The 23,517-nt window shown below is 39.5% G+C and overlaps 1 protein-coding gene across 1 annotated transcript in view; it reads left to right on the forward strand.

The window, feature by feature from the left end:
* tmtc2b (transmembrane O-mannosyltransferase targeting cadherins 2b) overlaps nucleotides 1-23,517 on the forward strand; it is a 137,161-nt gene that overhangs the window by 102,531 nt on the left and 11,113 nt on the right. The window contains exons 3-10 of the mRNA XM_017686806.2: nucleotides 733-1,564; nucleotides 4,316-4,430; nucleotides 6,272-6,357; nucleotides 8,628-8,812; nucleotides 9,499-9,577; nucleotides 14,004-14,125; nucleotides 19,801-19,882; nucleotides 23,337-23,451. Coding sequence (XP_017542295.1) covers nucleotides 733-1,564; nucleotides 4,316-4,430; nucleotides 6,272-6,357; nucleotides 8,628-8,812; nucleotides 9,499-9,577; nucleotides 14,004-14,125; nucleotides 19,801-19,882; nucleotides 23,337-23,451 — 1,616 coding nt within the window. The remainder of the gene's footprint in view (nucleotides 1-732; nucleotides 1,565-4,315; nucleotides 4,431-6,271; nucleotides 6,358-8,627; nucleotides 8,813-9,498; nucleotides 9,578-14,003; nucleotides 14,126-19,800; nucleotides 19,883-23,336; nucleotides 23,452-23,517) is intronic.

A 23,517-nucleotide genomic window follows, 5' to 3' on the forward strand; every position in this document is an offset into this window, starting at 1 on the left:
TCAAACACCCCATAAATACCCAATAATCATCCCCGTTCTGGCAGAGGAAGAACATTTTAATATTGGCTCTGTACTGTAGTATGATTGATAGGCAGATTTATAGCCAGCTTTTATGTTTACTGGTCTGAAAAGCAGGTGTGGTAGGCCGAAATGAATGTGCCATGGTCTTTCATCATGACGCAAGACAATACTTACTTACCAGCAATGTCTTTTATTTTATGCTTATTATTTTAGCCCCAATAAAAGATATGGGACATGGGCTCTGCAACTGGCCAAGAATATCAGACCCTTACCACTGATTGCTTGTACCCTCAGCGTTCCCAGAAATAAAATGCACTGCTTCTTGTTATCATCTTATGCTGAATGATGTAATGGTGAAATCAGGATAGAAGCAGGCTACATGGCTTGTGCCTCATAGTTGTACAAATTGTGCATGCAGGCTACTTGTGTTCCAAATTGCCCTCTCCTATGTTTTTCCATTCTCAGTTTTCTCATTATTGCATGATAAAGTTGTTCTTTATTTTCCTTTAGTTTCACATCAGTAACGCAGCAGTGGTCAGGTTACTTACAGAACCTGAAGCAGACGTCAGCTCAAGTGTTAGAAAATTACAAACCAACCAGAAAACTACTCTGGCTCCTCTTTCTCTAAATATTTCTCTTTGCTGTTATAGTATTTTGCTAGTCAATTTGAGATTTTTGAATACATTGTTTTCTTTCTCTCTGTGTTTTCAGAAGAAGAACTTGCACCTGCTGCTAAGCGTGTTTCTCCTGGGATCCTGGGGGGTCTTCCTGCTGGCCTGCCGCCTCTACTGGATGGGCAACAAACCTCCAAACTTCTCCAACTCTGACAACCCTGCAGCAGACTGTCCCTGTTTCTTGACCAGGGTGCTAACGTTCTTTTTTCTGCCCGCCATGAATTTGTGGCTCCTGCTCTGCCCGGACATGCTGAGCTTTGATTGGTCCATGGATGCATTGCCTCTTCTGAGGAGCCTCACTGATTGTAGGAACCTCCACACTGTGGTGTTTTATGCTGGACTGCTGGCATTGGCATGGTTTGGCCTTTGCAGTCGTCCAAGCAAAGAGAAAGAGACCAATGGGAAAACCCATCATGTGACAAATGGAAAGTCCAGTACGAATGGTCACAGTTATCACTCTGACTATGAACACTCCATTCCAGACTCAAACTCTGTTCAGACAAATGGGAATGGTACCAAAAAGCACTATTTAACTAGGACCTCTTTGCCCACTACTGAGAATGTAGTGGTCTTCTCATTAGGCCTGCTGGCCATTCCTTTCCTCCCTGCCACTAACCTCTTCTTTTATGTGGGCTTTGTGGTGGCAGAACGGGTCCTCTACATCCCCAGCATGGGCTTCTGCCTGCTAGTGGCAGTTGGGGTGAGAGCCCTGTGGGTCAGACTGAGGAGGAGCTCCTCCAGGACGCTGGTGCTGGCCTGCAGTGGTGCTCTGGTGCTTCTTTTTGGGGTTAAGACTGTTCTGAGGAACCAGGACTGGCACAATGAGGAGATGCTGTACAAGTCAGGGATAACTGTGAACCCTGCTAAAGGTGAGTTTAATAGCCTCTCTTCTTTAGATTCTTCCATCTGTGGTTTTGTAAGGTTTTGCAAGTGCATAGTGATGATGAATTAGCTAATATGTGCAGATAAATGTGAAAACGTAATTATTCTTCTAGGTTAAATATTGACATCACAGCCGATAGTTACAAAATCAAACTCATTTAAATGGTGAACACCACCGGACCACACTTTAAATATCAAAGGTTAAGTTCCCCATCCAGGCTGCGACATCACTGCGATATCAAAAAGGGACCTTGGGCGACTCTTCTGAGAATATATTTACCTAACGGTGCAGTTTGCTGTATATTAGAGTGTCTGCTAAATGTGTTCACAGTAATTGTTATTGCTGATTCAAAATATGTCAGATGACTCCATCTTCAGAGTTTTATGCTCACTGAACTTCATAAACTGTTTAACATTTGGATTTGCTCATTATTTATAATAGTTGTTATTTTATTCAGTATTACGTTATGCAGTGTATGTTGAAATACTGTAAGGCAACAGAGTATCTTTTAAGATTAATTCAGTATTCAGAATTCAAGGTTTGTTGCTAACTACTTAAATAATATACTGTTATTATATATGTATAGTAATTTATTGATAAGTCCTTTACCTGAGATTTCATCACCACTTCTCAAATGCAAGTTATTCTGGATGGTAATTTTATTACAGTTTGTATTGTGCAGCTTTCTCAGTCACTACAATATCATCTACAGGTCTGTGTGTCATTCTGGATGTGTCTCATATTTCTTCATTTTTCACAGTTTCATGTAATGTAAAATAGTTGAGATCTATGAAGTCGTGGAGTACAATGATTCCTGATTTTGGAATTGTGCTGAATGAATTATAACTTTTAAAGCACAAAGTGCTAATCATCATTACTGACCCAGAATTGAATTGCAAGTATATTGCTACCTGATTTAGATCTGTTTCTTTTTGTTAACCTTCATGCTGGAGGATTTGAAGATCTTTTTGTGGTGTTTCTTTCTTGGAGGCTGTTTAAGTTGGCATTTACTTGTGATTTTGAGTTTTTTTAGAAAATAGACCAATTTCAGGCTCTCTTTTGGACTTTGGGTTTGACTGACGCTTGGTCAACATTTGCCAAAAACCGTTTATAAGAACTGTCATTTTAGCAGTGTGGTTCCTGAAATTGTACCCTTTCCCTGCTGTACTCCGCACTTCTCTCTGTCAAAAAAGAACATACAAAGTAGAAATTATTTGCAATTATCACATCTTCACAACTTGATCTGTCTCAGCAAGACTCTCTTCTAGGTGTCATTTTGCAGAGGTTAATTGCCAAAGTTAGCTTCTTAGAGCAGCTCCTGTTGTGAAGTGTTCAAAATGCACTGAGAATGATAGCTATTTTATACATTTCCCAGCAGCCTCCACCTCCTCTTTTTTGACAGATATGTTGTAAGGGGATCAGGGCCATCAACTTCTTCTCATGTACTCAATAATTATCCCATAATCAGTCATGTGGAATTAATGGAATATTCAGTTCCACTTCCAACACACATTCATGCACACACACACACACACACACACACACACACACACACACACACACACACACACACACACACACACACTCTCATTCTGTCACTCTGTCTCTCATTCACTCTTTCTTTCACTCTAGTTTGTATCTGAGACATGTCAGCTCATAAAATATTAATGACATTAAATGCAATACCTTTCAGCTATAAACCAAAGACATGCATTTTTAATAAGACCTGTTAAGGTCTGAGTCAAGAATCAACTAAATGGGACCACAGCCGCTTCAGGGTGTGTGTTGGAGTTTACTGAAGGAGAGCATGATAATGAACTTCTTTGTCTTGTAAATATGTTGCGAGGGAATCTGAAGCATTCTTTGCCGTTTGATCAAAGCTTCGTTTGAACACTTACCTAATGCAGTTTGGCTTAGAAATGACCTTTTGATGATCCAGTTTCACAGCTAATGCTATTCATTGTAGTGCACTTTCTTTTCATTGTACTGTACTTTGGTGCGCTGCAGATAAGCACTCTCTTGTCTAGGGATCAATATTAAAGCAATTTTACCAATGGTGCACTGTGAGCTAGGCCTTTTGTACGGGCCAAAAGTGTCGATCTTTGGAAACCTGTAAGGGATGTTCCATTTTAATTAGAAACATGTAAAAGGCTTAACATACATTTTACCTTGTAGCAGTTACAGTAATAGAAAGAAGACCTGCCATAGGTATGCCGCTGTTTTCCAGAGTGATGGAGTGATGTTTTTGCTTGGTTCATTTCACTATAATTTCTTTATAATATTGGTGTTTAATCTAATGCTTTAGGCCTTCAGTTTAGCTCTTTGTCCTAGTGAAAGCTTGGTTGCATCTAGATACCAGAGAGACAAAAATCACAAATTAACAAGTTTCCATTGCTTGTTGCAAGAATTAAATTCTTATGTTTCCAGCCAGCTTTTTACTGTAGTTCCTGAGGAGTTTAAATACAACCGTGAACTAAAAATTAGACATTTTTATTTCACAAAAATTAAGTCTTTGAAGATCCTGAGGGTTCCCCATTGAAATGTATCCCTGTTGATATTCAGATCTGTTCAATCCAATAGATATGCTCTAACCTAACAAACAGGAATGTGATTGGTCGTATTTTGCTGTAGAAAGTAAATCCGGTTGTTATTACCCTGGACAGATGTGCAAGACGTGTTGATTTTTCTGTAAACTACTTTTTAATTTAAAACACTTTCTTTCTCCCCCCTTTCTAAGCCTGGGGAAACCTGGGAAACGTCTTGAAGAACCAGGGGAAGATGGCAGAGGCTGAGAGAGCCTACAGGAATGCTCTGTACTACCGGAGGAACATGGCCGACATGCTGTATAACCTGTGAGTGCACACATCTATTACACAGCAGACAGCATTGGTCAATCCCGCAGAGGCAGCCCTGCACTGTAGAGAGAGCCCCTCTCTAACTGTACCCTCATTAATCATTTGTCTGTCTCCTGCAGGGGGACTACAGAGACCTCCAGCATTCACATTAACCCCAAGTGTCAGTGCACTGATACCCAGAATTCATAACATGCTCTGTATGTTGATGAGCAGGGCTGTAAAGAAACTAAGTGGTTCTGTTAATTGATGGTACTGGTCATCAGAATAATACAGGTATAGTGGTAAAAATGGGTTGTTGTCAGAAATAACAGCACTGGTGAAATGCTTTCCTAACAGTGAAATGTGTGGTCAAAGCTACTGTTATGCACTATATGGCTAAAAATATACCCCAGTAAGTGGAAATGCCTCCTAATGATTGGGTTCAGGTGATTCAGCCATGCTGAGAATCAAGCACATAGCCATGCAGTCTCCATTGATAAACATTGGTAGCAGATTGAGTCATACTAAAGAGGTCAGTGGCTTTTAATATGGCACTGTCATGTGATGTCTCAATAGCCAGAAGTCAGTTCATGAAATTTCTGCTCTGCTAGATCTACCCCAGTCAACTGTAAGTACCATCTGTGATCAGTAGCAACTGTGATCAACAGCTCAGCTATGAAGCGATACATGAAGTGATGCAAACTTACAGAGTCAGGGGATGCTGAGCTCTGACACACTTGGCCCGTAGAAATCGCCCATCCTTGACTCTTCACTCTCTAGAGTTCCAAACTGCCTTTGGAAGCAACATCGACACACACACTGCATCGGGAGCTTCCTAAAATGGGTTTCCAAGCAGCTGCACACACAGCAAAGATTACTAGACACTGCCAGATGTCGACTGGAGAGGTATAAAGCACCTAGAATCTGAAGCAATTGTGAAATGTGTTCTCTGGTGTGATGAATCATGCCTATCTGGCAATCTGGTGTGATGAATCTGTGTATAGCCGATTTGGTGGAAGAGGGATAATGATCAGCAGTTGTTTTGGTTTAAGTAAGGTTTGGGTTTGGCCCCTTTGGCGCCAGTGAAGTAATGTTAATGCTACAGCATGCAAAGACATTTTAGACAATTATATGCATAAAACTTTGTGACAGCAGTTTGTGCAAGGTCCTTTCCTGTTCCAGCATGGCTGTGCCCCTGTGCACAAAGCGAAGTCCAAAAAGACATGATTCAACGAGTTTGGTGTGGAGAAACGGCAGCAGTCTGCACAGAGCCCACACATCATCCTCGTTAAACACCTTTGGGATTAGTTGGAACTTTAATTGCGAGCTAGGCTATCTTGTCTAACATTAGTGCCTGACCTTATAAGTTCTTTTTCAACTGAATAGGCAGAAATTCCTACAGACAAGCTCCAAATTCTTGTGGAATGCCTTTCTAGAAGAAGGGAGGCTGTTATAGCTGAAGAGGGGCCAAGTTCATATTAATGCCCATGGTTTTGAAAGACAATGTCCAGTGAGCTTGTAAAAGGTGTGGTGGTTAAGTATCCACATGTAAATTAGTGCTTTGGCTTCTACCTCGGCACAAATATTTCTTTGTGCCGTACTACTGAGAAAGTCTTGGGTCACCTGTGTTTTGAATGGAAGAAATTGGATAAATAAAAAGTCTGCGTAGGCTATTAATTAACCTTGGAATTGGGCACGTGTGTTCTATGGCACAGGCCCAGCAAACTCGGGCTTATCTGTCAGCACTGAAAAGGCCCCATTTTTAGATCAGTAAAAAGACCTGCAATGTATGGGAAAGCTGCCAACTTGATTAGCTCTGAGCTGTTTCTTCTTTCTGTTATTGTTCTTTTCTGTCTCAGGGGTCTGCTGCTACAGGAGAACAACAAGTTCTCTGAAGCTCTCCACTACTATAAGCTGGCCATTGGGAGCAGGCCAACTCTCGCTTGTAAGTGTACTGTCTCTTTTTATTGACAATTTCAAGCTTCCACAATCGTGACTGTGTCCAGGCAACTGTAGATTACACAGTGTGTTTGTGTGAGTGTGAGTATGTGAACGTTTGTGTGTGTGCTTGGCATTATTCCAGCATTATTGAATAAATGACTCTGCTCGGATTTCTGGATATTCTCTCAAATCCCACAATGTCAACACTTAAACAAATTATGTTTGATTCCAGTTGAATCCAGGTCAAAAAGTCTAAGTAGTTTGGCTTGCTGTGCATGCTGTTGCTTTCATGCAGGCCTGTGTTAAAACAAAGTACCCTTGTACTATTTTAGAACAATTATAGGATTCTCACAAATGTTCTCCTGCATTGGGAGGGAACTATCAGCATCAGTGTGGCTTATAAAAAGATTATTCCAAGTTAAAAACCTTGTTTCCAAATAGTTGGAACAGTATGTGAAATGTGTATAAAACCAGAAAGCCTTGATTTATAAATCCATGTTGACCTAAATTTAAACAAACAATAAAAATAAGCTATTTAATGTTTTACCTCATGAACTTCATTGCTATTTGTATTTTTAAAACAATTTTAAGTATTGATGCCTGCAGCATGTCGCAAAAATCTTGAGACCGGGTGAATAAGGACTATAAATGGTCAAAAAACATCTTAAAAAGGTGATACAATCATGCTTTATAAAAGGGTATTAAAGGTGTATACATGTAAGACCTAATAATTATGAGTAAGCATGCATTAAGGCTTGCCAAAAAACATGTACATAACATCATCAAAAGAAGCATGGAATCCAGGGAAACGTCTATTTGTAACAGGCAAGGCCAAAAACCTTGTGACCTTCAATCCCTCAGATGGTACTGCATTAAAATCCAGCATGCTTTTTTGATATCTTCATATGGTTTCATTGCTGCATCCATGAATGCAAGTTAAGACTGTACTATTCACAGCAGAGGCTACATGTCAACAACATCCAGGAATGCCGCTGACTACTTCTCATCTGAGAAGTATGGATGCACACTTGAAAAATGTATTGCGGTCGCCCTTTCAGATTGTTAATGGAAATAGTGGATGTTGTGTTCTCTAGACCAAAGAAGAAAAGTACCATCCCAGAGTGTCACCAGTGTTGCCTAGTTCCCAAGCCAGGTGTTGTCATATTATGAGAGTATATTTGTGGCCATAGTATGTGTAACTTGCACATCCATGAAAGCAGCATTACCGCTGAATGAGGGATAACACATTCTGCACGTGTTGCAACAGTATGGCTGTGTTATCAGAGCAGACCTATCTCATATTTAAGGGCATGACAGTGAAGACCCTATATGGCTCAAGACGTGTGCACACAATGAACATATATTTACAAAAATTAGTAAATGCATAAAGTTCAGAAGATGAAACACATTGTGTTTTTGTACTGTTTTCAGTTTCATACAGGTCAAACTGCATTTAGTGATCACTGCTTTCTGATTTGGTCAGCGTTTGACATGCTATCCCAACTTTTTTGGAACCAAGTAAATGTAGATTGTGGAAAAAAAACTTAGAGATGTATATAAATGTAAATATTAAATGTGTGTGTGGGGGGTATGTTTGTGTGTGTATGTATATATGTGTGTGTGTGTGTGTGTGTGTGTGTGTGTGTGTGTGTGTGTGTGTGTGTGTGTGTGTGTGTGTGTATGTATGTATGTATGTATGTATGTATGTATATGTATGTATGTATGTGTATATGTTTACAATACTGTGTTCTATGTAATGAATTTTTGTGCTTGTAATTCTGCTGTACCATAATTTAAATGCAGTGCATTTATAAACACTCTTAGAACTCCTTCCACACTACTCAAAGTTCCCTCCACTCTCATGAGAATTGGAGAAGTAAAGAGAGATCAGAATTGATGAGTAGCCTCAAGGAGCATAGGCTGTGAGTAATTTATCCAGTCCTCTGCAGAAAGAGGCCAATAACAAATATAGTAAATCAGGATTGCAATTGTGTGGTCCATCATGGCTGTCAGATGCTATCTTGCCAGTGGAGTCAATACTTCTCGGCAGTTTCACATGTGATTCCAGCCTCTTGAGTGGTGAATATGTATTGGCGCCCCACAGACCAAGCTGCCAATTCATCTGCAGCAATCAGCAGGGTACCTTCCCCGAGACCCAAAGAGACTAATTACCCTAACCCTGTATGCTAATGAACTTTTACACTTCATTCTCTCTCCTTGCTCCTCTCCCTCTCTGTTTCTCTCCCTCTGTGTCGCGCTCTCTCGCAACCTCAGCTGCCTACTTGAACACGGGGATCATCCTGATGAACCAGGGCCGTCTGGACGAGGCTAAGCGCACCTTCCTCACCTGTGCAGACATCCCAGACGAGAACCTGAAGGATCCTCATGCACACAAGAGCTCCGTCACCAGCTGCCTCTACAATCTGGGCAAGCTGCTACATGAACAAGGCCATCAGGAGGTGAGCTGAGAGCCAGGTCATCACAACAGGTGCATTTCCACAAAACTAAAGGATCAATCCTGAACAAGAACTATGTAGTTATTGCACTACACAGAACTACATAGCATTGTACTGAGTAATGGGGGGGGGCCTTATTTACCCAAGGGAAGCAAGGCTAATGATGGTCTCTTAGACTACTGGCTGTGGCATCACTAGGGAACAAACTTGTGATCTGGCAAGAGGGCCAGCACTTGTGACACTCATGAGCTCCATTCCCACTCTTTTTGAATGCCTCTCAGCAGTAGTTGCTTGTCAAGCTTTAATCATCTTAATCCATGTTTCCATTTTAATTACATTTTAATTGTCCTCTTGTTTGCTGTGTTGGTATCTACAATAACTTTTTCGTGCAGGTTATTAAAATGGAGGAAAAGAGGCTTGCGGAGCTTGTATTGGACAATCAGAAGCATTCAGTCTGGCGAGCTCCAGTCCGATAAGTCTTCAGCCCTCATTACTCCCATGGAAACTGGAATTACTAAAAAAAAAGTTCCTTGTTCCTGGAAAAGTTCATGTGGTGCAAAATGCCCCAAGGACCCAATATTCAACACACTGTCTTTCTCCATAGAGGCAGTGGGTTATAAGTGATCTTGGCTTATAGAGGCTTCTTGTTGTGTGTACTGTTAATGAACTGTTCTGTGTTGCTGTTGCAGGAGGCCCTGTCTGTGTATAAAGAAGCAATACAGAAAATGCCCAGGCAGTTTGCTCCTCAGAGCCTCTACAACATGATGGGTGAGTACTGTCTGACAGGAATATGGATATAGTGTCAGGTGAGAGATTGTTTTGTATTTGGCATTTTGTCTTGAGGTCTGCAAGTGATAAAATCATTACTTGGTAAGTTTGCCTTAAAGTGAGTTCGGAGAACTTTCCTAGATCTATATTATTGACTTTTCCAAACTAGCATGCGTGTGGAGCAGGTCTTGGTGTGAGTCTTTCGATTCAAAGTTTCAGATAGTGCAGTTCATTAGAACTTTTTTTCCTTCTAGATTTACAGTGTTTTTACTTTAGCAATCACTCTTGCAGTCTGCTGCAGTAGCCCATGTAGGTATTGTATTGATTACTTCTCACAAAATATGGAGTATCTCCTAGGGCAGATGCGAGGCCATTTTGCCTTTATTTTGTCTTTCTATCAGTCTTCCCCTCTTTCTAATCTGTGTGTGTGTGTTTTCTCCTCTGTGATCCCTCTGTTCTTTTGGCTCTTCTCCTCATGCTTTTTTCCCCTCTTCTTTGGGCAGAATTCCCAAAAGACATAAAACAACACATTCTATGCCAAATATCATTTGATGGACTGCATGTTGTTGAGATTATGCCAAAGTGTTGACTATTCTGCTTATCAGGCTTTTAAATTTTCCACCACGCTTCTGTACTCCTCTGTCTAGTGTTTAGACATGATTCTTCTCTGTTTATTTGAAAAGGTCTAATTCACTGAATAGGTTCTGTATGGATGTCCTCTTACTTCACTTGATCAATATGTCTTCCTGTAAATGCTATTATTTTTCATCCTTATACCTCTCCTCTCCAAACCACTCCCTAATTGCATTGTTCTTGTGGGTGCTCGCAAGTGGTCTAGGGTGGAATTTCAGTGTTAAGCAGGTCTGTTTTTAAAATTTCACCCTCTGAGCTGTGGAGGGGAACGAGTTCTGACTGCATGCAAACGTGCCTTTCAGCACTGTAGAATTTGTCACTTCTAATTGAATCTGAGTTATAACTCTCCTGCTGTAAGGCTGAGCTCAGGTTAGCACAGTGAGGTAGATTTCCACTCTCACCCTAATAACTGCTGCCTTGCAACCACTTAGGGCCGCACCAACTACACTCTTGTGTGACTATGGGGCGTTAAATATAATTACAGTTAAACAACTTACTGCTGTGACCGCATAGCAAGTAAAAAGGAAAAAAAGTGTGTAAAATAATAAACTGTCAAGCAGAGCTCAGATTAAATCAGGGTTTATAAAAAGTGGATATAACGTGATGGTAAAACAGGCAGTAGATCCAGAGTGATCGAGTAATGGATGGTTTATGAAGGATTGAGAAAATTGCATTAAGAGTCTTACAATCTTATGATAATATAAATAAAAAATCAATGAGTTTAAAGCCATCTCTGAGGATATGCAAAGTTGGGCAGTAAGCATTTATTTGTTCGCACAAAATACTATTAGCATAAATACAAATAAACAAGCATTACGATTTTATGTTCACCCGTGTCTATTAGCTTCACTATTTTGAAACCTCTACAGTTACCGTCCAGTACATAGTTCAGTTAATCAAAGCTTCATTAAATTAAATGGAGTTTCCTCAGATTTAATCCCCTGCCTGAACAAGCATACCACATTATACCAGTAAGTGATCTTGGGCAATACTCATAATGCTTCATTCACCTAACACTGTGAAATGATTACACTGTTAGTCAGTGTCCACAAAATGTCAAATGTGCATGCGCATGTAAATCGGAATTAAACTCCAAATGATAATTTAACAAAGCCAGACCTGTGTTCTTTCAGTTGTGTTGTTCTAACCAATTTATTAATGACTCTTTTAAAAATAAGAACGAAATAATTTGGTTAGAACAACACAACAGAAAATATATTTTTTGTTACGTATGACTGTATTTATGATTATTTGCATTGATGTGTATATATATATTTGTGTGTATCTAATGCTTTTAAATATTTTTGTGGAAAAAACACTGATTTTTACAATATATTGTATACACATTTGTGGTGTGCACATATAAAAAATATTTCTTTGTGCAGATTTCAGTAATTTCAGTAAATGGGACAAAGATTTCTCATCATATTACATCGGCAGCCATTCTGCAGTGACAATAAGTGTTCTCATTTTTAAAATGAAAAGGACTAGTTCTTGAAGGATTTGATAAATGAGTGACCATTAAATCATTAAAAATCCATTGTTATTTAGGGGAAATGATGTGCTTAACTGTTATCGGATGCAGCTGTTAATGTTTTTGTAAGTGTATGATTCATGCACATATAATCTTCACCTTTGGGTATTGCAGAGCAAATTAATTCATCTTAATTGGATGAAATGTCTTATTACGTCAGGAATAGGTTAAGATGTAATCAACAAGCCATCTGCAGAATCTCTAGTTTCTTCCCTTTGCAATAATAGACAATAATCCTCTGGTTGTTTTAGTGTCAGTCTGTTTGTCTGAGTTACATGTTTTCATACTGCTCAATGGGACATGGGGTGTGGATTGGCTTGTGATCCAGGGTACAAGGTTAAGTGAAGCTTAAGCTTAGTCACAGACCCTATCGTTCTATTATTTTTGCTGTAATTATATTAAAAACATTGTTTTGGCCATGTTGTCCTAGTTTAGTAGCTGTGCCATCAAGTTCTCCATAATAATCCAGAAAGTGAGAACGGGGTATTATTATTGCAGGTGCTGGGCCAGCTTTGAGGCCAGTGTCAGATGATATGTGAAGGATCAGAGCGTGTGTTTTTCGTCATGTCATAAAGAGAATACTTTAAGCCTGGTGTTCTAAGAGCAGGGTTAGCCCTGGGCCAGGCCTGCCTGCATTCCAGCCCCACAGCGGACAGTTACACTGAGGTCAATGTAAATTAAGCCACAATGGAAATCACCCCTCAGCTCAACTCTTGGTCTTTTTGTTCTCCTACTCTCTTTCACTGATTTATGGTTTAGATTTTGAACTAAATGTGTTCATTTAATTAATATATAGCAGTAGACATGAAAAAGTCAAAACGGACATTTAAGTAGAACATTGTGGAGCTGATGCAGACTGTTTGTGAAAGATTTTTTAAAAAATGATTTAATATTTAATTGTGTTGTTGTTTTACATTATATTTTGTGGTATAATAATTGCCTGCAGTGAATTTGGATTTAGTGTGAGAGAGAATGCCAAAGGAACATATTATGGAAGTTCATTTATTTGCTGATTTTAAATGCTGACAACCTCTTGCTATATTTACATTTAGAAGGAGTGATGATATGGTTGATTAATCATATAAGCATTGGAGACAAGTTTGGATTTGGCCACTATTTGGCTACTATGCTAAATGATCTGTAGATGTCAGACACCTCCCTTTAATCTTCAGAGACCGACAATTAAGGACAAGTTATTCGTTTTTCTATGTTGGGGGGAAAAAGCAAGAAATATATATTTAACAAAAAATAACATAGAAGCCTGTATAATGTTTCAGTATTTAGTGTTTCCACTCTTTACTTTTATTTCAGTTTTTGTTGTTTTGCAAGAGATGCTTTCAGTTTCTCAAAGAAATCTGCAGGAATATTTTTTCCAGACCTCCAATGGTCAGTCTTCGAAGTTGGTTGTATTCATTGTATTTTGGTTGGTTGTTTCTCATGATTCAAGTAATCTCAAACACATTTCAACAAGATCTGGCCTCTGGGTTTGTCAGATCTGAAGCAAGAGTGGAGATAATATTCCTCAAAGATTAAAACTTTTTGTATTCTATCTGTTGGTGACTGTGTTCCTGGTCTACCAGGTCTTGTATGGTTGTTAAGACTTTCTCTTTCCTTATATAAGTGGATTATCTTATAGCTAATCTCCTCAGAAATAGCCCTTGAAAAAAAAACTTGAACTGAAATGGCTGTTTTGTTTGTAAATTCAGTAAATTGTGATCTCTCACTTTTGCATTGTACTGAATATACATTGATAATATTGGCGATCAGCATTGATGTGCAGTCCCCCTATTGGTGCATTCTTAATTTTTATGGCTGTTTGTGGCCTTTAAATGTACTGCAATAATGTTCAGCTATTCAAATACCATCAAATTGCATGTAAAGTATAAATATTATATTAGAAATAGTATAAATATTGAAAATGAACCAACTAGGTCAGTGCTGGTGATGTGAAAAGCCAGATGAGGCAGTATTTAAATATTGTACTGCTGATATTGTGTGAGTCGATTTTGTGTGTACGCTGGTAATTAAAAAAAAAAAATCCAGTGACTAGATTGAATTCAGATTTTACTCAAAAGGCTATTCAGTTTAAGTGGACGGAATTCTGCTGGATCACATTTCCCGGTCATCCTGACTTGTTGCGGGTCACTTTCGGATGACTGCCTCCCTCATGTTATAGGATTTCACAATAAAACAAAGGGGGGATGTGTGCTTCCATAACCTCTAACCTGCTGACCTGACCCCTGTCTCCGCCCCTCACAGGAGAGGCCTACATGAGGCTGAACAAGCTGTCGGAGGCCGAGCACTGGTACAGGGAGTCGCTCCGAGCCAAACCAGACCATATTCCAGCACACCTTACCTACGGCAAGCTTCTGGCTATGACGGTAAGAGCAACCTCCCTGACAGAAACTTTTATTTTTGGCCGAGTAACCTCTGTGGAAGGTGCACGCTCAGGTACCTTAAGGACAGAAAGAGTAACTTTTTTTTTTTCTGAAGTTACTGAAAAAGTGACAAGTATGCCTGCAGCTCTGAAATCCCTCCGAGAAAGCAGAGTGGACAGTTATGATAGAAGACATGTTCAGACTGGATGAGGTTCGGAATCTTTCATTCTGGAAGTTCTTGCTCTGGCATGAAGAGGATATATTCTAGCTTTCCTGCCCCCTGTCTCCTCTCATTTCTAACTTAATCATGTGGCCCTGTTCTGAGCTGCCTCACCCTCTGTCCTGCTGTCCCCTTCCATAAATGAAAGAAAATCATTGGTCACCTTCGTTCACCATCTTCCAGGATGGAGCAAGCAGTGCAAGAGCAGCAGTGAGCTTTCTGAACAGCGTTTTGTTCTGACCTGGCCAGTATTAGCATTGAGTAATTTAAGAGAAACAGATTCCAAAACAATAGTCATCTTAAGTTGTTCGTTTAGTTTAAAAAAGAAACAAGATATATGGTTTAGCCAGAGATGAAGAAATGATTGACAATCTGCATGTAATACGGGTCCAGCCTTCATTTCAGCTCAAAGCCAAACATTGGTTATACATTTTTTTTTATTCAAATATTTCCTTTCTGTAGCTCAATTGGTACATAAAGATCATGGGTTTGATTCTTAAGGAGCATATATACAGGATTTTAAAAAGGGAAAAAAGGATCTGTTTAAGAAATACAAGGTTATACAGGGTTGTAGCAGTGGTCAGGTCAGTGTCAAGTACTGTACAAAAATTAAGCACCTTTTTAATTTTTGCTTGAGGAAAAAAGTGTATTTTTGCTTTAAAACAATATTGTTTAAATAAATGCATACAAACTGTATTGCAGTTAAAAGTGACTTCATATTTCCAAAAAAGTAGCTTAGATTCCGTGTGCTGGTTACAAGCACACAGATATGATTTCCCACTGCCATCACAGAGATTGATGAATCCCATCACCAGCACACCTAATTTAAGGAAGCATAGACTGGACTAAGCCAAGTATTAGATGATGATTACAGTTAATAGTGGTCTTCCACAAGGAGACCATTGGAAATTAATGAAACACATTATCATACAATAGGATGTTATTGGGCAAAGAATGCCGGAGATGGAGCTGCCGGGTAGAAGGAGAAGAGGTAGACCTCAGAGAAGGTTTATGGATGTAGTGAAGGTGGACATGGAGATGGTTGGTGTGAAAGTAGAGGAGGCAATGGATAGGGCAAGATGGAGGCAGATGATCCACTGTGGCGACCCCTAAAGGGAGCAGCCGAAAGAAGAAGATTATCATACAATAGGTTGTGGTTTTATGCGTTACTGTTTCTGACCGAATAAATGCTTATTGCTAGAACGGAGGCTTTTCAGATGGCTGAAACTTTTGCACAGTGCTGTGTATGTGGATCTTTTTTAGTTGATACTGGATACTGGACTGATTCAGCAAACCCCTGGACAGAATAACGTTTCTCAGACATACAGCATATCAGAGCTAATGAAAAGTGGTCACCAAATTCTCTGAATGATGCCTTTTGGGGAATTCAAATGTGAGAACAGCTCCGTCCTTCAGAGGACGATTTCTCTCTCGTTCCGCGCAAATCCACTGGAGTGAGGAGACATTGTCTCCTCTTCAAAGCTCAGTATTGATTTGGAAGAAAGCATGGAGTTCAAAGCTTGCAGCTTCAACCATTTGCTGTAGGCTGTTTGATGCAGAAGTAAAGTGGAAAGGGGCAACCTTGAAGCCTACTGTCCTCTGGGTGTAAACAAAGCCACCTCAGACTTGAGAAACAATCTGACATTGTGTTCACTGACCTTGCAAACCCTCAAGAAGATACAGAGAAAAGTTTGTGTTTTTGAAAGTGTGCTCAGGTGTGTAATGATCACAGCTCGGGCATCATGGGTTATTCTTCACTGAAAAATGAAGAGTTCTTTGGGGTGATGCCATAGGAGAACTACTTTTGGTTCGCTAAAGAACTTTGGTAGTATGAAGTGTGAAGAACATTTGAACACTTGCAAAGGTTGAAGATTTTTCCTAGAACCATAGGTCCAAGTCAGGAACAGTTTCAGAACAGTTATTTTTGCAAGTGTAGTCAGTTTCAGCTTAGAGAAGCATTTTTGCTTGAGACTCCAGAGGTAATTTCTGCTTACCATTGGTTTTCCATAATTCCCATCCATTTTTGCTGCATATTGTTTTCCCATAATTGAAAATGGATCTATTTTCATAATTGGGAGGCATGCATTAAAGTGGCAAAGCTCGTTGTTTGACTTGAGTGTGGTTGAAGCAGTTGTGCATTCATTTTCATTCCTCATACCATGAGTTATGGAGTGTAAATTGTCAAATGTGAATATGACAGCCAAAATAAACATATTACTGCTACAATGTGTTTTCAGGTAAAAAAAAGTAATAATAATTCATGGATGAGCCATGGAACCCATTCTTGAATACTTCAATAGCTTACACTTGAGGGCCTTTAGCAGAAGGTTCTCTTCTTCTGACCTTGTTTTTCTTTAATGTTTTCTATATTTCATTTCAAGGCTGCTAAAACAACATTTCAAGTCATCTGTGCACAAGCGTTATTAACTGTCATTCACCATACAAACTAGAGAAGCCAAAAGTGTGATGAGGAAGCGTTTGTCCTGTCAGAGTCTTTGTGCTCAGGGTTGAGCTGAAAGCAGAGGGTGGGGGGAGATGTGGGCGATCAGGGGCTGATGCAGGGTCACAGGATGAAAATCGGCCTTTTCCCCTGCTGAGCTGACCCTCCTCGACCTGTGCACACCCACCCCTGGGGGTCACAGAGCCCAACCCCAGGGGTGTGAGAGAGCTTCTTGAGCACGTTATTGAATTCTGTCATTTCCGTAGCTAATCAGACTCAGACTCTATTCATAAACACCTCAGAGAGGCCAGACCAGCGTTGTGTCTGTTAGCGGTCTGATGTCATGCTCAGATTAGGGGGTCAGCAGAGTATGCACTGAGGAGGTGGGCCAGGCAGGATATTGCTTTAGAGTGATAACATGAATATGAGCACTTGGCTTCAATACATCATATTGAATGACAAATAGTTTTATTTTGCTTGTAATTTTTGCCAAACTTAAAGGCGCCTTTTTATTTAATCTTTAAAGGTGAGATACCAAAATGTGTCTCTTTCTGCCGTTTAATTTGCTCTTAATCTCTTTTTCTTTGATAATGCGACTTCAGTGCTGTTGTTGCCTTTATTTAGTATGTAAAGAGCATAAAAGATCAGAATACATCAATATAAAGGTCACACTTTAGTTGTTTTATCACTACTCTGATTAAACAAAACAAAAACACAAGCTTACCGATCTGAACTGTCCGCTGAATGAGCTCACCTGTTCGCTTGAAAACCTCAGTGCTTTCAATAATTAAGAAAGACTAATGGATCTTTCATACAGTGATAGAAAGAACATTAACACACTGAAAGCACACATTCTTCATGCTGTTGTATTTCACTGTGGCCAAACATGAACATTCTTATGCAATAACTTGTCTGGTGGCATGTTTCAGTGAATTTATTGGGTCTTCAGATTAGTAGAGTGGATTGCTAGTAAAATGCTCAGCTTGGTGGGGTTCACATTGTAACATAGGCAGTGTTTATAAAATTCAGTATCACAGTTTTTTCTAAATGTGTCCCTTTGTCATTGTATTACTATGTTAAAAGAAGGTTTTACAGGCGGAAAGTATTTCTTGATTGGTCTGTTTTGTCATACTTTCTTCTCTTCAAGTCTTCAGGGCCCCTGTTCTACATTGATGTTGCAGTTCACTTTTTTCAGCTGATGTTTTGTGGGTTTATGCACCAAACAGTTAAAATTTATTTGACCATTTACTGACATATCTAAATTGTTTAGAATTAAACATGCTGTTTATGTTGTTGTACTCTTTAAAAATGGTATATGTAAATGAGCTCCATTCCGATTTGCTGCCCTGTATTGTGCCTCATTTAAAACACAGTCTGACCTGAAACTCTCATTATGCACTTACTATATATATCATTATATATGTCCTATATAGTGCTCCCATTGCCACATAGGCATGCTGACCTTGTATAATCTAAATAGAAAAGCATTGCCAATAGAATGGGATGCTCTGGAGTAGCCACGCAAGAGCCTAAGGTCACCATGTCCAGTGCCAAGCATTGGCTAGAGGGGTTATAAAGACTGCACAATTGAGCCATGGAGCAGAGAAACCGTTTTCTTGAAACTCCATCCAACACCTTTGGGATGACTTGGAGGAACATTTGTGTCCCAGAACTAATCATCCAACATCAGTAGCTGACCTCACTAATGCTCTTGTGGCTGAAAGCAATCAAATCCTCACAGCAGTGTTTCAACATTTAGTGTAAAGCCTTTCAGGAAGAGAATACACAGTTACTGCAGCAATTAGGGACAAAGTTCCTTTTCATACCCTTGATTTTAGAAGAAACAGTGGGTAAGCAAAACTCTACAAATGTTTGGACACACAGTGTAACTTCTAAACTGCTTTAGGTTGAATAGGCAGATCTGTGTAAACGTGTTTGTTTCTTTGGGGCATCACTGCAACAATGAAAACAAAATAGGCTATTTTTGCAGCTTATGTTTCTTATTATGACTGTGTGGATTGGGGAGTAAACAACGTGTTGAAACTTTAGCAGTATTTCTATACTGCATAAAACACTCCTATTTAAAAAAAAATGACATGGACAGTCCATTAGTAACATTAGTAGAATGTTATTCTAGATATAATACTATATAAATTATTATTATATAATTTTTAATACAGCTAAAACTAAGAACACCATTGTGTGACACTGATATTGGTATACTGGTGTAGACATTATATCATCTAGCATTGATTTAAAGGTTATGACACAGAAAAAATGTAATGCTTTAATGCAAAGCAGAGGTTGTCATGTATTCTACATTCATTTGCACCTCATTTTAACCGTGGTGTAAGGAGGCAAGCATCCATGTCTAACGATAAACAGTACTGCTTGGACATAATGGAAATGCATTAAACTGATTTAGTGTTGCACATTGCTGGTTTTGGGGGTTTTTAAATAGTGCATACAATATAAATATGAATATATCACACTTTTGCAGTCGGTCTACAGCTGAACCCTTGCTCTATTTATCAACCAAAGCGTGAAAGCGTGTTATGATAATGCCCCTGAGACTGGAACCAGTATCTCTTCCACGCCTAAAGGGGCATTAAACATTCACTCACTTCAAGTCAAAAATTCCATTTCACACTTCCATTCATAACAAAGCTCTTGGATCGGGATGGTTAGTTGATCATGAACGTGCGGTATGAGCTAAAGCTAAAGTTCACTGCAATATTTATTTTTCATAGTCATAGTACTGAGGAGCTCCATCAGATAGCAATATATATATTCATAGTGAAATGAATATGCCACTATCTGATTAGTTATGATGAGTTCCTCAGCAGATATGTGCAGTGCAGTATCAGTCTTTTACCATTTGAGTGGCAATCACACATTGTAAAGTGCAAACATTCGGCAAATGTCACAATACATGGTCCCTGTAATCTCCTTCATATTCCTATATAATTATTCTTGTGTTTGTTTATTTATTTTATTTTTGATTTATTTATATTTCAGGGTCAAAAAACAGAAGCAGAGAAGTACTTCCTGAAGGCTATTCAGCTCGATCCCACTAAAGGAAACTGCTACATGCATTATGGTAAGCATAACTGTCTATCTTTAGGATGGGGCACACATTCTAAAAGTTTTGTTTTATATGCAGAACTGTACAAAAGTCATAGATGCTCTTTATTTGTTTAGAAGTCAGAACAGCGATAAAGTACTTTTTTGTTTGTTTGTTTTTTGAGGATATTTGATAGAAAATCCACTTGCATCAGGAAAAGTCAAAGAAAAACGGGTGGAAAAAGGTAGCTTCCAAAACCGGATTTAAAAAAATCATTAAAAGATTCTGAGAAAATGGGACTCTTAGCTGAGAAAATGGGACTCTTAGCTGAGAAAATGGGACTCTTAGCAACCATGCAAGGCCTGGTAGACCACCAAAATTGTCACCATCAGATAAACAGTACTTTCATCTTAGACAGAGAGGAGAAAATCAAGCTCCACTCTTACTTCAGATCTGAAAAGATCCACAAATGTTTCTCTCCATCCTTCCACTGTGAGAAGACAACCCGTCACTGAGTCTGAAAGGCTGTGTAGTTGACAAACTGTTACTGAGAAAAGAAAATAAGAACTTTGACAAATCAAAAATAGAAGCTGCTGGGATTCTAGGAACAATGGACTGACCACCCGCATCACTGAATGTGTTTGGGATTGCTGGAATCATGAGAAGCAGAAGTGCATCCAACTTCTTAGACTGAACTTTGGAGATGTGGAAAAATATCCCTGCAGATTTCTTTGAACACCTGAAAGCAAGCAATAAAGGCAAAAGTGTGGCCAAACTAAGCTGGAGCAATTGTTACAATCAATTTTTGCAGCTTCTTGTTAAACATGTAACACTAAAAAAATAATAGTATGTACTTAATGGCTGCATTGACTGGATTTTAAAGAAATGAACAGTGGTCTCTGACTTTTGCACAACACTGTACATTCTGTTCCTCTATCTTGCAGGTAGTTAAAAATGTTCCAATAGCATAGCAAGGTCATACAGAGCCACTGGCTGCTTGCAGAATTAATAAACCTTGTCACTTTAGGCTCATTTTCTTGACAGAAGAGATGATATACTGTTGAATGTCATGCTGCTCTTTAGAGCACCATATTATGGTAATTGTTTGCCTTTAGCTCTTTGTCTGAAGTCAAAATTCTTCTAATTGAGGCTGAATTTGTAGACTCTCCATTAGATGAATGGTGCTCTGTAGTGTGTCCATATTCCTCCATATCTAAATATTGCTTGGGTTTAAATGTTTCTCTACAAAACCAAGCAATCCATGCATGAGAAATTAGAGATGGGAGTAATGAGGGTTTGTTTGTCTAAGGGGGTTCGACAACTGTGTGCTTATGTGTGTAGCATGAATGTAAGTCAACCAAATGATGCCCAATAGCCATTTGAATTTTTTGTCTTGAATTTTTTTGAGTTTAAGGGTCTCTAAGCTTCGATTTACAATGATTCCCTTCACTATATGCCCTCTAAGCTAAGGGTTAGATGAAGAAATGCCACTGATATCAAGGCAATAGACTGAAGATTTGCATGAAGCTTGAATGCATCATCTGCTTCGCGTTGCTTTTATGTTGGAGCCACAATTCTGGTGGGATAGCCTTGGGTGTAGCCTGAATGTATGTTTTAACATCTGTTAAAAATGTATTAGAATATATAATATTAACAACTAACACAAGTTTTCATCAGTAGGCTCCTAGTGTACATTTCTTGCCAACACCTGTGCATCGTTTTCCACAGATTCCTTTCAAATCCCACATTTTCCATAGCTAGTTGGCCTCTAGACGGAGCATTTTCTGGGTATAGACCAGACTATTATCACAGCACTGTTGGCTAACCCCACTGACATGCTTTCCCACTCTCTAGCTGCCAAAGCATCTGTGCAGTGCAGCTTCGTACGTGTCCGATCAGGGATCACTTGGAGCGAACAAAAGACCAATAAATGAACATCACGCATTTCCTTGCATTGTTCTCTGAAGATGCATATACCACACTAGAGAACATGACATGTTTCTCCCTCTGCTGGTGCACTTTATGCTGAGAGAACTTGCTGGTATTTTATGTGAATGACATGCTGAGTGAGGCTTTCCATTTGGAAGTTAATTCAACTTGACCAGTTTTCTGTTGGAAATTTGTGAAATGTTTGCCAACGTGCAAAAAAACTGAAGAGAATCTGAGAGATTGACGTCTGTCCCAAGCCATGTTTGTCCTTGAGGTATCCTAGAAACAGTGAAGATAGACTTGTTTGCACTCCTAGAGGTTCATGTTTCATTCCTAACTATTTGGGGAAAATATGCCTGGTTTGGCGAGACAGTGTGGGAGTGTGGTGCTTACCAAAAGCAACAGAGTATTTATTCCAGTGCAAACCTGGCTCTCAGCATGTGGGGCACTTCCCAGATCAGCTGCACCCCCCACCCCAGCAGTGTTGCTGCGGTCTGTCCAGAGCCAAGTCACTTAACTCCCCACAGCTCTACGGTACTAACCAGCACACATCAGACAATCCGTCCTATCAGGAAATCTTAATCAGACAAATCAACTGTCAGATGTCCGGTGCAGTACAGTGTCTTGTATTACATGTAATCACCAGGGAGCGGCCAGACTTGTCTAGACTGCCTGTCCCTCTGAGCCAAAGGAAATGTTCTACATTGGTCCTTTTGAAGGAATGAAGTAGAATGTAGCTCTCCCTGTACAGTAGGTCTATATGACGAAGCTTTGTTTTACATTCAGTACAGAGACTCTGCTGTCAGTCAGCTAAATACACATTCTCAGTGTGATGTTTCAATGCACATTAAAGATCACACTTTTTAGAATTATGCATAATTTTATCACATCACTGTCAACGTTTTCCACCTCTTCTTTCTTTACTGATCTCTTCCTCTCCATTTCTCCATCTCTCCGTTTTCACTTTCACTTGCTTCCTCTTATTCTCTTTCTCTTCCTCCATATCCTTTCTGTTTCTCTCACTTTTCCTTCTCTCTTCTTCCTTTGCTTCCTCTTTCTCTTCTCTCATTTTCTTGCTTACTCTTTTTTTTCTCTTACTGTCTCTCCCTCTTTTGTTTCCTCCTCTTTTTTTCTCACTTTCTTTCTCTCACTCCAACCATTCTCTTCTTCACTCTTCTTTTTCTCTCTCTCTCTTGCTCTGACTCATCTTACTCTCAATCCCTCTCCTGAGGTTTTTCTCATTCTCTCACTTTCCTTCTTTATCTCTCTCTCACCTTTCACAATTTCTTACATTGTCTCTCCCTCTTTTGTGTTCCCTTTTTCTGTCCCTCCTTTTTCATCTTTTCTCTGCCTCTCTTGCTTTCTGTTCCCTTTCTTTCTTTTTCTCTTTTACACTCACTTCTGTTTTTCTCGTACTGTCTCTCGCTCGTTGGTTCCTCATCTCTCATCTCTTTCTCTCACTTTCTTTTTTTCCTCTTACTGTCTCTCCCTCTTTTCTCTCCTGTTTTTTCTCACATCATCTCCTTCATGTGCTCTTTCTCATGCTCTCTCTGTTTCACAGGTCAGTTTTTGCTAGAGGAGTCCAGGCTGTTGGAGGCCGCTGAGATGGCGGAGAAGGCCGCTCAGTTGGACAGTGAAGAGTTTGATGTGGTCTTCAGTGCGGCTCATATGCTCCGGTAAGACCCTCAGTTCAGACTGACTCTCACAGCACTGCGGAAATGCATGATAATCATGAGCACCAT

The sequence above is a fragment of the Pygocentrus nattereri genome, chromosome 7 (genome assembly GCF_015220715.1).
Source record: "Pygocentrus nattereri isolate fPygNat1 chromosome 7, fPygNat1.pri, whole genome shotgun sequence".
Classification (NCBI taxonomy): domain Eukaryota; kingdom Metazoa; phylum Chordata; class Actinopteri; order Characiformes; family Serrasalmidae; genus Pygocentrus; species Pygocentrus nattereri.